General features: G+C 35.1%; 1 protein-coding gene across 1 annotated transcript in view; it reads right to left on the reverse strand.

The window, feature by feature from the left end:
- Window positions 1–2068: 2068 nt before the first annotated feature.
- Window positions 2069–13926, reverse strand: part of ETNK1 (ethanolamine kinase 1) — a gene marked incomplete at both ends in the record, with an annotated part of 39858 nt that continues 28000 nt past the window's right edge. The window contains 4 exons of the mRNA XM_084255817.1: window positions 2069–2141; window positions 2469–2542; window positions 7636–7796; window positions 10721–10804. Coding sequence (XP_084111943.1) covers window positions 2069–2141; window positions 2469–2542; window positions 7636–7796; window positions 10721–10804 — 392 coding nt within the window. The remainder of the gene's footprint in view (window positions 2142–2468; window positions 2543–7635; window positions 7797–10720; window positions 10805–13926) is intronic.

A 13926-nucleotide genomic window follows, 5' to 3' on the forward strand; every position in this document is an offset into this window, starting at 1 on the left:
CTTTACCTGAATCTCTCTAATCTCTCTGGAACTCTTACAACTGTATCACAGCTAGCAGCAAGCAGTCTACCAGCAATGGCTCAGTGAATTGCTATTCAAAATAGTTTGAATAGGGAGTAAAGTAGAAAAATGATCTTTTCTCCTCTCTAGTTCTCCACGATATACACTGTTTCACTTTAGAAGTCAGAGAGCAAAACAAAAAAGAAAGGAAAAGAAGAAGGAATATTACATTTCTTCATCGCTCTAAGAAAATTTTCCAAACACAGACGAAAATTCCACTAAGACCAGTTTTTTCAAGTTCACTCTAACATTATATAAAAAGTTATAATGTTTAATTGGTTCCATTCATTTAGGCAATAATGTAAAATCCTACTGCTCTACAGTACTATGGTTTATAAAGACAGAAATGAGTATCTGTAACACTGGGGAGGTAGAACACAAATCCCAGTCTTAGTCTAACACTATTACAGACACAGACAGATTTTAATATTTATGTAACTAGAATTTACCATTTAAAATGGCCTTTAAGTGTTTCTACCTACTTTATTAGCTTTAAACATCTTGAAATAATCCAAGTATTTTAAAGCACTTATCTGAGAATTAAGTCATTTGGAATAATACATCAGGCTCCCCAGAAGAGTTCAGAGGATAAATTTGTAGTTGCATATTTGGAATATGCAGATCCATTAAGCCAACTTTGTACATGGGCACTTATGTGACCAAAGTGCAAAGCTTGTCAGACTAATTTTCTAAGTAAAGTTCACCATCACTGCTCAGCTCCATATAGCAGTTTTCAAAATTTGAAGCCTACTTATCTATCCCAAAGATCTAAACTCCCTTCCATATAATTGCCCCACACTCACACCTAAATAAAATTAAAATTCAAGGTAAGGCAAAATCAAAAGAAACCAAAACAGAAGCCCTCCTACATATTTCTGCTTAATTCACATTTTTTGTATCAGATTTTAAATGTACAAGATCAATGCCCTAAATGTTCCTTATTTCTTTTAACCACATCAACATATTTCTCTGACTCTACGTGTGTCAAGTAATCAGTTGTTATTCTAAAGATATGAAACCTAACTAAACCATGAAACCAAAACAAAAGGAATGAATCTGGAGAGGTAAGGAATTTGTCTAAATGACATTCTCTTGTTCCCAAGTATGATAAACATCTTTGCTTCAAAAATCAGCAATTTATCTACTAGCTACCATTTAATAACACATGAAACACAGAAAATCTCAACAAATGAAACAAAATTTTTAGTTAGGAACAATTTGATGTAATGAAAATTTTAAATCAAACTAGTAACTTAAAGGACCATATTTAGTATATGAAAATATTATTTAATGCAAATGTTGGTAACATGAAATCATATCTATTCCAGGATTATATGGTAAATATTAATATTTATATGCCAGACTATGTAGGGAGGGGGATTTTAATTCTAAGTATATTCCCTAAAAAGAAACCTTTTCAATACTCAGTTCAAAAAGATGTACCACTAGCATAAATGGTGAACGTATTTCACCCTCCTAAACAGGTATTTTTCTATGAATATCCTAAGTTATCTATACCAGTGCCTGGCATTTCAAGAGTAAATGATTCATTTTACTTACAGTGCATGAAAATAAAAAGGTTACACTGTATCTAGAATTTTACTAAAATTAATCTTATTAAAGTGAAACAAACTTTCTCTGCAATATTCTCATTGTTTACACTCAACAGACTAATGAAAACAGATGAACGCATTCACAGGAACATGTTAAATTCATAATAAATAATTCACATATAACACAGATTAAATTATCAAAGAAAGGATTAAACTGGCATCCTTATACCTTTTTGCAGATTTAACAAATTTCTAATCCACCACATACTGATAGCTGTAGGTATATTCTTGACATCATTCAGCCTATTTAAAAAATAGATTGTTTAGAGGCATAATTCGTAAAGCAAGATAACCAAATTAAATAACAGAATTTTAACAAATATTGGCTTTTTGGATTTCTTAAGAAAAGATTTACAAGCATTGTTCAGCTACTTGAGAATAATTAAATCTCTTCTTTACTCAGGCACTTTTAATGCAGTAACCTCAGGCTTCATTTTAAAGTATTGGTTAAAACGAACAATTGCATACCTAGTGAGAAAGAGAGTAACAACAGAATTAGTCAAAGCTGAAAAACTTAATCCTTCATTTATTTCCACTCACCCTCTAAGCTGAATTTTTTTAAGTTTAAGGTTTCAAAGGACATATTTTTAGTTTATTGCACCACCTACTGGACACTTTTCTAACACTTAGAGCTTTTAACAGATTATATCAAATTTCTTCACAGACCAATTAGTAAATGTATCCAACTTTTATTATATTTGACTGAAAATAGTAACTTCAGTGTCCCCTGAGTTCTAAATCTTAACCCAAAGAAAGTACAGACAAATGTAACAAATAAGGTAAAATTAAACTTACCCAAGGAAATCAAACTCAATAGTGGAGTATTTGGCTTGAATCAAAGCCCACAATCCCCAAAAGAAATGAGAAGCCTAAGAAGGGAAGAACAATCAAGAATTATGATAGCGCATGACTTTATAAAACAAATATCGAATTGTACATATTTATTTCCTTTTTCATTAATTCCATGCACTGCACTTGATGCTTTTATTAATATATCTGAAGAGGGCCTCCTTTCACACAGGGGTGTTTAACACAGACTTTAACACAGGGGTGAAAGTCTCAGCGCTATCAAGCCATTGCCAGCCACTGCCCAGCCAGGGAGCTAACCCACATGGCACAGCAGACCTCTCCTGTCTCACCAGCCGCTCCCCTCAGCAGTGTATTTCAGTCAGTCTGCCTGTTCTGCTCCCCACTCTGTCTCTGATGAATCCTCTTACCCCCCATACGTCTGACCTACACCCCAGTTCTTATATGCATAAAGAAGTAAAAATAAATCTTAAATAAAAAATCTGAAGATACATGTAGTTATACTTACTGTAACTGAAGTTAGTTATGATCTAAATGACTATAGATCACACCAAAAGAGTTAATAAATGCTAACTGCTTATAAAGTAGAGCAATTCCTGAAACCTGTTTTGTGCAGGCAGAGTTCAGCAACATTGATAAATTTTGGTTTTGTATTTTTAATAATCAAAGCCGTCACAGGCTTTCCTACATATTATCAACATCCTGTTTCTTGATATAAAAATATAGGCAAGAAGGAAAATCCAAATCTTAAAAAAGGTAAAAAATGCTCAAGTAGTGACAAACCTCTGAAAACCATTTTTGTGGACCCAATTCTGTAACAGGACTTTCTTATGTCCGAGAAAAAATGGGTCTTAACGACTTAAAGGGATAAAGATGAATGTTAGGAGCTGCAAAAGAATTGTGTGTCTGCACATGATAATCTATTTTCAGTTACACATATAATGTTTTGAGATTTAGATCCATTAATAAGACTTTACTTCCCAAGCAAACGTTTAACAAGAAATATTATAACTAGGAAAAATATCTTAGTATCTTCAAGACAAGGCTTTTGGGTCAACTCAATTTACCATAATGACAACAACAAAAGGTCTCTAAAAAAAAAAAAAAAATGACTCGCCCCCTGCAGCTTCTGCTGCGCTGGTTCAATCCCCAGCTGCTCCCCGGCCACCAGAGGAGGGTCCCACATGGCGCACAGACCTCTCCTGCGGCCCGCTGCTCCCCTCAGCAGTGTACTTCGGTCCTTCTGCCTGCTCTGCTCCCCGCTCTGGCTCTGGTGAATTCTCTCACCCTCCCGCACTTCTCACCTTCCAAGTGCTTATATAAATAAAATATAAATAAATAAATCTTTAAAAAAAAAAAAAAAGACTCAACTTCTGTGATCTTGGGTTAAAAAAAAAAAAAATGCTAGGTAAACCAAAACAGTATACAAGAATTTCTTATCTGAATTAGGAGTTTTGGGAGTTCAAGTATGGGCTATGCCACTAATTCCCTTCACATCTTTTAATGACTCACTTTTTTTAGTGTTATACACTTAAAAGATGAGACTAGTCACCAAAATACCTTGATAATATATGTGTGGGCTGTCTTCTTCATACAAGTGACCACAGAAGTGCCACAGAAGAAAACTGTATTTAAGACATGTGCATAAGAAACAAGAGGAGAAACTACCAGAGGATGTACGCAAAAAGGTGTTAACAGGCAGAAAGGAGTAACCTGTGCAAAACAGGCTGACACTTGGAGTGCACAGAAAACAATATGATCTGCTGGAGCAGAAGTGAGAAATAAGACAGAATTTATAGACACTATCATTTGCATTTCATTCTGCAGGTCACAGGGCGCCATAAAGTAGGAAAGTGACACAACCAGATTCACAAATTAGATTCCAGTTATTACAGAGATCATTTTTAAAATGTATGAATTAAAGACATTAAAAATCTGGCAGCAGAGACCAGGAAAGGTGAGAGATTAAGGTCTTAATCAAAGAGTCATAAAATTAAGGAGTAGAGGTTGGAATTAAAAGAATTTTAGGAACCAAGAGTAAGAGAATTTAAAAATAGGAAATAAACATGAGAATGAAGAAGGGGAACACAGAAAATTCTGGTTTCAAAATATACCAACAAAATGCATAGTGCTTTAATCAAATCAATACAACAGGATAAAAAATAAATTATGTGATAATTGGCAGGATGCACAAAATAAAATTCAAGTTTGGACATAATGTGATCAAAGACTAATGGGATCCCAGAGTCAGTACTGATCTGGGGCTCAACACAGAGAAGAAACTCAACTTGAAATCTTTAACAGAAAAATACCAGGTAAACTTATAAGCTAAAAAGAAACTATAAAAAGTCTTAAAAGTAAGGTACATCAGGAGTGGTTGGTAATGTTAGTGACTAGGACTGGTGAAGCCAAGTGTGAGAGTTCAGCTAAATGTATTCCATCCTTTCTTATGAAGATAGCAATAACGTAAGAAAGTAACCCACACCTCAGAAGAAAAAGGACAAGAAAAATACAAAACAGACATGAGCAGAATTTAGATAAAGTAAAAGGAATTCAAGTCCAACTTAGCCTGATAATATAGTCTAATAGTTTCTAATGTAATAGTATCAGAATCTTAAAGTATAAAAAACTTAACATTTAGTAATAATGTGAAAATGAATTTGTAAATTCTGAGGGACATAATAAGTGAGGAAAAAGTTACTTCCAAGTTTTATGTCTATTCTTTATCCTTTTTCTGTATGCTGTCCATTTCACTGCTATTTTAATCAAGTTAAATATCTTTCTTTTACAGATCAGGTTAGTAAGTTTCCTCCTAATTCTAATTTGCTAAAAAATTTAAACAGGATGGCTGTTAAATTTCATTATAGTTATTTTGTACACTTTATTTGCCCTCCTAAACTGTACTTTGAAGAAATGTACTATGTTTAATTCCAGCTTGAATTCTCCAATCTAACTGACTAGTGTAACACTAAGTTTCTGATATCTCATTAATATTTTTAAACAATTTGGTGATCAAGTCACAATTGTGTTTTTCAATACATATACAACCACAGTATCCCAAAACAAAGGTATTAAACAGCAAAAATTTTCTAGGGAGCCCAAGTTAGCTCTTGAATAGTAAATAATGGGATTGTTGTCTAAGAATTTATAAGCTAAGTGAACATTATGTGGAAACTAATCAATTCAATGCATTGAAAATAATTTAATTTCTTAAATGGGTATATGGAAAACTCACAAACTCGCAAATTGAAACAACCATAATATTCCTCACATTAATGCAGGAGTTGGCTAAACAGAAGCATTAGGTTGATTCTGAACTTTATTAATGACCTCATGGGGAAAAATACCTCCATTCTCTGCTTAAAGATTATGCTTAAGAAGAATAAATAGAAACAGCAGGCATCTTAGGACCAGCTGGAGAGCATGCCACTAATTTAACCAACAGTTCTACTGAAAATAGGTATCAGAACAGCAGGTTAAGTCACATTTTAGCCTACCCTCCTACTTGAGATGTGCTCTGAATGGCCCTGGAGAAATAATGCTCTTAAGATTATGGAAAAAGTATACCTATCAGCCACTAATGCAGTCTTTTTGTCAGGACTGTATAGCAAATATTACTCATGTCCACTGAATTACAGAATTAAAACTAAAAAGAAATAGTTAAAATAACTTCAACCTGGCATTTAACCTTAGCTGAAAGCTTATTTTCAAGAGGTAAATTCAATGCATTTTAAAAAATTAATAAATAAATGAACCTAGAGTAAATAGGTCTTAAAAATGAGGTATTGAAAGGTCAGAGACACTGAAAGTAACTTTATCAAAAGAAGGTTAAGAAGACAAAATACTGGGCCTTCCTCCTGGTGCAAGGTTAAGTCTTAGCACTATGAAGGTATAGTCAGCCACTGCAGCACAAGTTCGATACCTGGCCAGGGAGTTAACACACACAGAGAAGCAAACCTCGCCTGTCTTGTCTGCTGCTCCCCTCAGCAGTGTATTTCAGTCAATCCACCTGTTCTGCTCCTCACTCTGTCTCTGGTGAATTCTCTCAGCCACCCATCCCTACCCCCATACCTTTGGTCTACATCCCAGCTCTTGTATGCATAAATAAATAAATCTTTTAAAAAAAAAAGACAAAAATACTGGGTAATCATGAAAACATAATTCTAGTGATTCTTCCAATGTATTTTTAACGGGTTAACATTAAGATCTGGTGATTAGGGCCTCCCTGGTGGCAAAGGGGTTAAGACACAACCTATGAAGCTTCCTGCAGCCACTGCAGCACGAGTTAGATCGCTGGCCAGGGAATAACCCACATGGCACAGCAGACCTCTCCTGACTCTCCCGCTGCTCCCCTCAGCAGTGTATTTCAGTAGATCCACCTATTCTGTTCCCTAATCTGTCTCTGGTGAATCCTCTCAAACCCCCACACCCCCCCACACACACACCTCTGGCCTGCATCCCTGTTCTTGTATGCATAAATAAATCTTTTTTTAAACAAAAAAGATCTGGCGATTAAATCTTGTGGAAAATCTCATTTCCAATAAATCTGTCACTGATTATATTTTTCTTAATGTAAAGACAACAGATATTAAAAACAACTGCTTCACACATTAATCCTAACTTGAATTAGAATCCATTCACTGAACAATTACTGAACACCATGTGGCCATCACTGTTGTGGAGATTGGGGATGGAATAATCAATGAAACAAAACCTTTGTACTCAAAAGTATAATAATATAATAGGGGAATTACAGAGCCTCCCTGGTGGCACAAGGGGTTAAGACGCAACCTATGAAGCTATCTGCAGCCACTGCAGCACAAGTTTGATCCCCGGCCAGGGAGCTACCCACATGGTGTAGCAGACCTCTCCTGTCTCGCCCACTGCTCCCCTCAGCAGTGTATTTCAGTCAATCTGCCTGTTCTGCTCCCCACTCTGTCTCTGGTGAATCCTCTCACCCCTCTGGCCTATACCCCAGCTCTTGTACACATAAATAAATAAATCTTTAAAGGAAAAAAAATAGGGGATTTATAAACAATCATGTTTTTTCATTATCTTGAAAAAGAATTCACAAAATTCAAAACGGGAAAGTTTTAAAAGATGATGAAAATTTAGAAACTTGTAAAATTATATTAAAGATTTACTATCAACTTACCAATGCAAACTGGTTGACTTGAATGAAGAGTACTTCTACCTCCTTTTCAGAAACTTCATTTCCAAAGCCCTTATATTCTTTGTAAGCTTCAAGGTAAGAACGCAGCCACTGGCCCTGTAGCACTCTATCTGGATAGAGACTGTAGTCTACATCACTCACACCTAGAGTGGGAAAATGCATCAAAGATTTAAAAAACACACACTCTTCTGCCAACTTTAATACAGCTTACCACCTACCTATTTTTTCAAAAAAAAAATAAATAAATAAAATAAAATGTTTCTATTTTGGGCTGAAATACTGGATGTTAAGTAAATAACATTTATTAAACCAATAAACCAATCATAATATATTCCAACTTAAAAACTACTCTAAAATACTGCTGATAACCATAATCAATTTTCATTGCTTCAATTTAAATGTGACGCTTGAGCCATCACCATCAGAAGTTCCAAATCTTCTTTTTAATAAGCATCTAGGAGTTTCTGACACACTGATGTATAGAGCATTTCCTAGAACTGTGGCTCTAAAGCTTTTCTGACACTATTCAATGGCATGCAGTGTATTTTATGCCGAAACCTCATACACAGAATTGGTAATAAGTCTCACAAAATAATCTTTACCCCCAATACACCTTCCAACTCTGATAAATTCTTTTTCATTCCTTGCTTTAAAATAATTACCCAATAAACTTGATTTAATAGCATACAGCTTGAGAATTTAACCCAAAGGATAAGTTTATATTATTTTGCCCACCATTTAGGGTTCTTCACAAGTTGACACAAGCCTATTTCTCTGGTGTTATAAACCTCTATCCTACATAAATTTTATACCCTGCAAAAAGAAGTATACTCACCTTGAAGTTTTCTTACCCCATCCTGCAGTGCCCTCCCTTCTCTTTAATCTGCACATCTAAATTCTACCTGACTTAAGTTTTAGCTCAATTTTTTCTCCACAAAGTCAAATTAAGATCACTGGAGCTTCTGGGCCTCCCCGGTGGTGCAGCGGTTGAGCGCTGGGTTGCGAAGCTGCCCACGGCCTCTGCAGCGCTGGTTCAATCCCCGGCTGCTCCCTGGCCACCGGAGGAGGGTCCCACATGGCGCGCAGACCTCTCCTGCCGCCCGCTGCTCCCCTCAGCAGTGTACTTCGGTCCTTCTGCCTGCTCTGCTCCCTGCTCTGGCTCTGGTGAATTCTCTCACCCTCCCGTGCTTCTGACTGTACCCAGTGCTTGTATAAATAAATAAAAATAAATCTTTAAAAAAAAAAAAAAAAAGATCACTGGAGCTTCTTCCTCTTTCATACCAAAAGCAGTGACAATCCAGGGTGCCTCCCTGGTGGTGCAGGGGTTAAAGACACAGTGCTATCAAACTATCACCAGTCACTGCAGCATGAGTTCAATCCCCTATTATAAGCCAGGGAGCTAACCCACATGGTGCAGCAGACCTCTCCTATCTCGCCCACTGCTTCCCTCAGCAGGGTATTTCTGTAGATCTGCCTGTTCTCTGTTCCCCAGTCTCTGGTGAATCCCCTCACACCCCCACCCCCCGACCCCACACCTCTGACTTACATCTCAGTTCTTGCATGCATGCATAAATAAATCTTTGGGGGAAAAAAGCAGTTAACAATCCAGATTACTACTATGGTAATAACTCATTACATGTTTAGCTGCTTTCCCTTCCTAGTAATATGTGAAAATCTGTATAGCACATATATGGGGACATGGTATGTTTATGATAAATTTTGTGAAGGGAAATAACCGGAAATACATAAATTAAAATCTTTCCTAAGTTTTTCCCCCCAAATCTAGTAATCCAAAATATTTAAAAATGCATGAATCTATACAAATACAAATTCAGCAATGAAAAATTCCTACTAGGTATAACTCATCCAGAGAATTTCTAACCTTTACTTTAGAGCATATCATGTTTCTAAATATAATCAACAGATGGATTTTTAATTTAATTCTACTTATGTTATATAAAACTAAAACTTTTATAATTTGATAGTGATATTAGATTCATTTTCAAGGACAAAAGTAACCAGCTTTTCTTTCCTTTTTTTTTTTAAATGGACCATCTTTTTTTTTTTTTAAAAAAAGACTTATTTATTTATACAAAAACCGGGGTACAGGCCAGATGTGCGGGAGGGTGTGAGGATTCACCAGAGACAGAGCAGGGAGTAGAACAGGCAGATCTACCAAAATACACTTCTGAGGGGAGCAGTGGGCGAGACAGGAGAGGTCTGCTGCGCCATGTGGGATTCTCACTCACCGGCTGGGATCGAACCCGCGCTGCAGAGGCTGCAGACAGCTTTACAGTGAGGCGCTCAACTGCCTGCGCCACCAGGGAGGCCCCTAAGCTTTTCAATTATTAATAGCCAAAGGGAGAGTGGGGGAATTCTTGAATTTTTCTAATTTAACTCAAAGCCCAAGTTACACAATGGAAACAGCAAAGGCTTTTAAATAATAACAAATGGTTTCAAATCTTAGTTCTCTTTAGTTTTCTGGGTCCTTTGTGAGCTACTGTCCTCCTCTGTAAAATGGAAATATGACCTGCCCTACATCACAGTTATAGGGGAAGAAAATGAATTAAGATTTATAAACTACCTAGTACTGTGTCAAGTCTTAATAGAAGCTACAATCATTATTTTGCCTTAAGAAACTAAGAATAAAGTCATCTCTTTCCTACAGTAATTTTTTTAAAGTTTAAAAAAAAAACTTCAAATGGTTAAGTTTTAAAATAATGAGCCCAGCGGTTGAGCGCTGGACTACGAAGCTGCCCACAGCCTCTGCAGTGCCAGTTCGATCCCCGGCCGCCGGCAAGGGTACCACATGGCACGCAGACCTCTTCTGTCTTGCCCACTGCTCCCCTCAGCAGTGTATTTCGTTGGTCTGCCTGTTCTGTCCCCCGCTCTGTCTCTGGTGAATACTGTCACCCTCCTGCACTTCTGACTGTACCCAGTGCTTGTATAAATAAATAAATAAATCTTTAAAAAATAATAAAAATAAAAATAATGATCTTTTTTAAAGAAAAAAGCAATTCTAAAAGTATTTCAAAGTCATATATGCTATTCTGCCCCTACATCTTACCTGCAAATTCATTGAAATGATTTCCAATATCATATGCCAGGTAGTTGTATCCAGAATATTCATAATCAATGAACTGTACATCACCTATGTGAGACACAAAAACAAAGACATAAGAAATCATATATAAGATTAGAAAATCCCTATGCTATTTGTAAATAGCTTCCAATATTTCGTCTCATTGTACGTGCTTGGTTACATGCACTTCTGAGACAATGCAGGGTAAGGCTGTGAATTTTATGGCAATGAGCTTTACAAAATTCAAATTATGTATCTTGGTCAACAGCTTCTTTGTGAACACTAATGTCAACTATATTAAAAGTCAAAAAATAGTCATTCTCCAACTTCAAACAAAAATAAAATATGTTTTTCACCACATGGGGGCATCAGTTACTTAAAATTTCAAGTTTAATTAGAAGTGAAAACTCACCCTTGGAAACTGTTAACAAAAAATTAATCTATGATACTTCAACAAAGAACTGACAACCTAATCTACATATGGAAATCAAACGTAAACTTTGAAAGCCTTTAATTCTGTGAACTCTACAGTTATCTGTAACAATATATGCCCATCAACTTAATAATACCCCTAATTTAAGAGTCTGCTACACTTCCCTGGCATGCTATGCCACTAAAGTTTCCAGTAGCAGACCTAAGCAGCACTTAGGCAGTGGTTTTATCTTTTAAAAAGAGCAAGGTATATTTATTTTTAAGCATTTGAAATTTTTTTATATAAGCTATTCTAAACTACTGTTAATATATATATACATGTTTCAGTACAATTCTCTGAAGACAATGCTGTTCAAGGGACATACTACTGTTAGGAACTCTTCATTTTTGAATACTGAGTATTAGAGTGCATTTGGCTCCACAAAGAGAGCTCCTAGTACTTTAAAAAGAGAAAAGAGAGAAAGAAAGATGAGACAGTTAGAAATGTTTTAAAAAAATTTTAAGTGGGTCACTGTCAACACCAGGGATCACAAACTCAAAGGCTTACAGAGGCAAGCAGTAAAATGGATACAAAGCAGAGATGGCTGTAAGAATTGCTTCTAAGCTGCTTATATTGAGAAAATGCATAGCATATGCTTAATTACATCATGTTTTAAACATGAAGCTGAGGTAAAAAAACAAACTCCTGGTCTATACACATGGCATTTCCTAAATAAAAGAGCTTTTGGACTATAATGTCTTGATATAGATTACATGTTTAATTTGGGGATGGATGTAGACCATATTCAAACTGAGAAAAAAATGCAGTATGTAACAAATGCAATGATGTGATGGCAAATGGAGTATTTTACATAAAAGCAAAAAAATTTTAATGAACTTTCACTTAATAATTGTTCTAAACTTCTATAAAAATATTCAAGTCTAGAGTAAAATAAAAATCATCAAAACCCAGTTATCAAAATCTGTATGCATGTTGACATAATAAATGTAAGGTTTTAAAATACTGCTACTATAATTAAAATTACAATTCAACCACCACACCACAAGTATTATATACTCAAATTCACAAAAATCTATCCCACAGAAAGTCTAAAGTTAACCCCAAATCACATTATTAAACTGTAGAGTGGGAAGACAAAATACATTTCAACCAAATTATTAAAGCACAGAATGGGAAATCAGACATGTTTTAAATAAAATGTTTTTTCTACGTACTGTTTGAAGTGAGAGTGAAGACCACCTCATGATAAACACTTTGCAGTCATGAAAACAAAATTTCATTCCCAAAAAGTGTTTAATGACCAGGGAAATTGTGTTATATGAAAAAAGACACAAAATAATAAATACAGTGATCCAATTTAACATATTTTCAGAGGGTGAAAAAATATATATATACATATATAACACATGGGGAAGGGGGGAAAGATGAGTAGAAATAAACTAAAACAAAATGTTTCAATTGGTTTCATTACAGGTGATAGACAAGTGCCCTTTTTTCCTTATATTCTTATATAAGGAATATAGCCTTAGATTTTTAAAATTCTTTACAATAAATATTACTTTTAGGAGGAAAAAAAGAGTTAAAAAGATGAATCCTCTAAATACAACTGTCAAGAGATAAGAGACTAATAAGCATGATGATGTGGGACATACCTATCCACCTGGCCTTCCTTTAAGAAATCAGGATTCAGACGTCTTACCAAACTGCACAACTGAGCCAACCAAACAATTTTAATATATTATTTTAAAAATTGCAGCTGTTGATTGCTATAGCTCTTTAAGCACAAATTCTTGTAGAGCTCATATTAACTGTTACATGCCAATAAAAATACACAGCCCAGTCCTGAAGCGTACTTTTGCCACATTAACAAAAGCTTCGATTCCAATTTTCAAAATTATATTTAGAATTTGGCAAATATAGTTAAAATGGCAGGTAAAACATGCCTGCTTGCATAATAAACACAATTTAAATAAAGCATAGGTTATTTTAACAAAAGTTAAAATGTTTCAGTATAAAAATTTTAGCAAGGCTTTTTGTAGTAGCATTAATTCATTAAAACTAGCCTTTATCTTTAAATGCTATGTTGAGTTTATAAATAATGAAATTTAAAAAAACAAGAAAATGAAGCTAACAAGATACAGATGAGGCTGTTACCAGGCTCCGTGCATGTGAACAAGTGATGCGATAAACCTCCAGTCAGTGCGTTTAAGAAGCACGGGGTGCGCCGCCACATGGCAGCAACAATGGCATACCTAATCTGTAGCAGATGAAGAAAATTTGGCAAACTCACATTTTACAAGACACAAAGCTTAAAAGGAAAAAATTAAAAAAAAAATCTGCATTAACTATTCTTTGTCAAAACTATTGCAAACAAAGTGGAACTCAACCTTAAATTTAATCTTTTGCAACAAAGTAAAATTAAAGAGGCCTACTCTTAATCAGGTGCCAGAAAAATCAAATTACTGTAAATGTTTTCCTACCAACAGAAAATATACTGACCTTTTTTACTTCTACAAATTTAATTTCTGATTTCTAAAATTCCCAATTATTGGGGAGGAACAAACACATTACCTACCATTAATAATCAATAGTTCACATAAGCATGACTCTGTCATAAATTCTTTAAGACATAAGTTTCTAATTGGAGTTTCATGAGTGGGAAGAGAGTAAGAATAATTCCTAAAATTTCCTAAGGAGAGTACTCTAAATTTTCTAGATCATCAAGGGATCTCTGACCTCTAAAAAAGTAGAAGAAACA

The sequence above is a fragment of the Talpa europaea genome (assembly GCF_964194135.1).
Source record: "Talpa europaea genome assembly, chromosome: 15".
Lineage (NCBI taxonomy): Eukaryota > Metazoa > Chordata > Mammalia > Eulipotyphla > Talpidae > Talpa > Talpa europaea.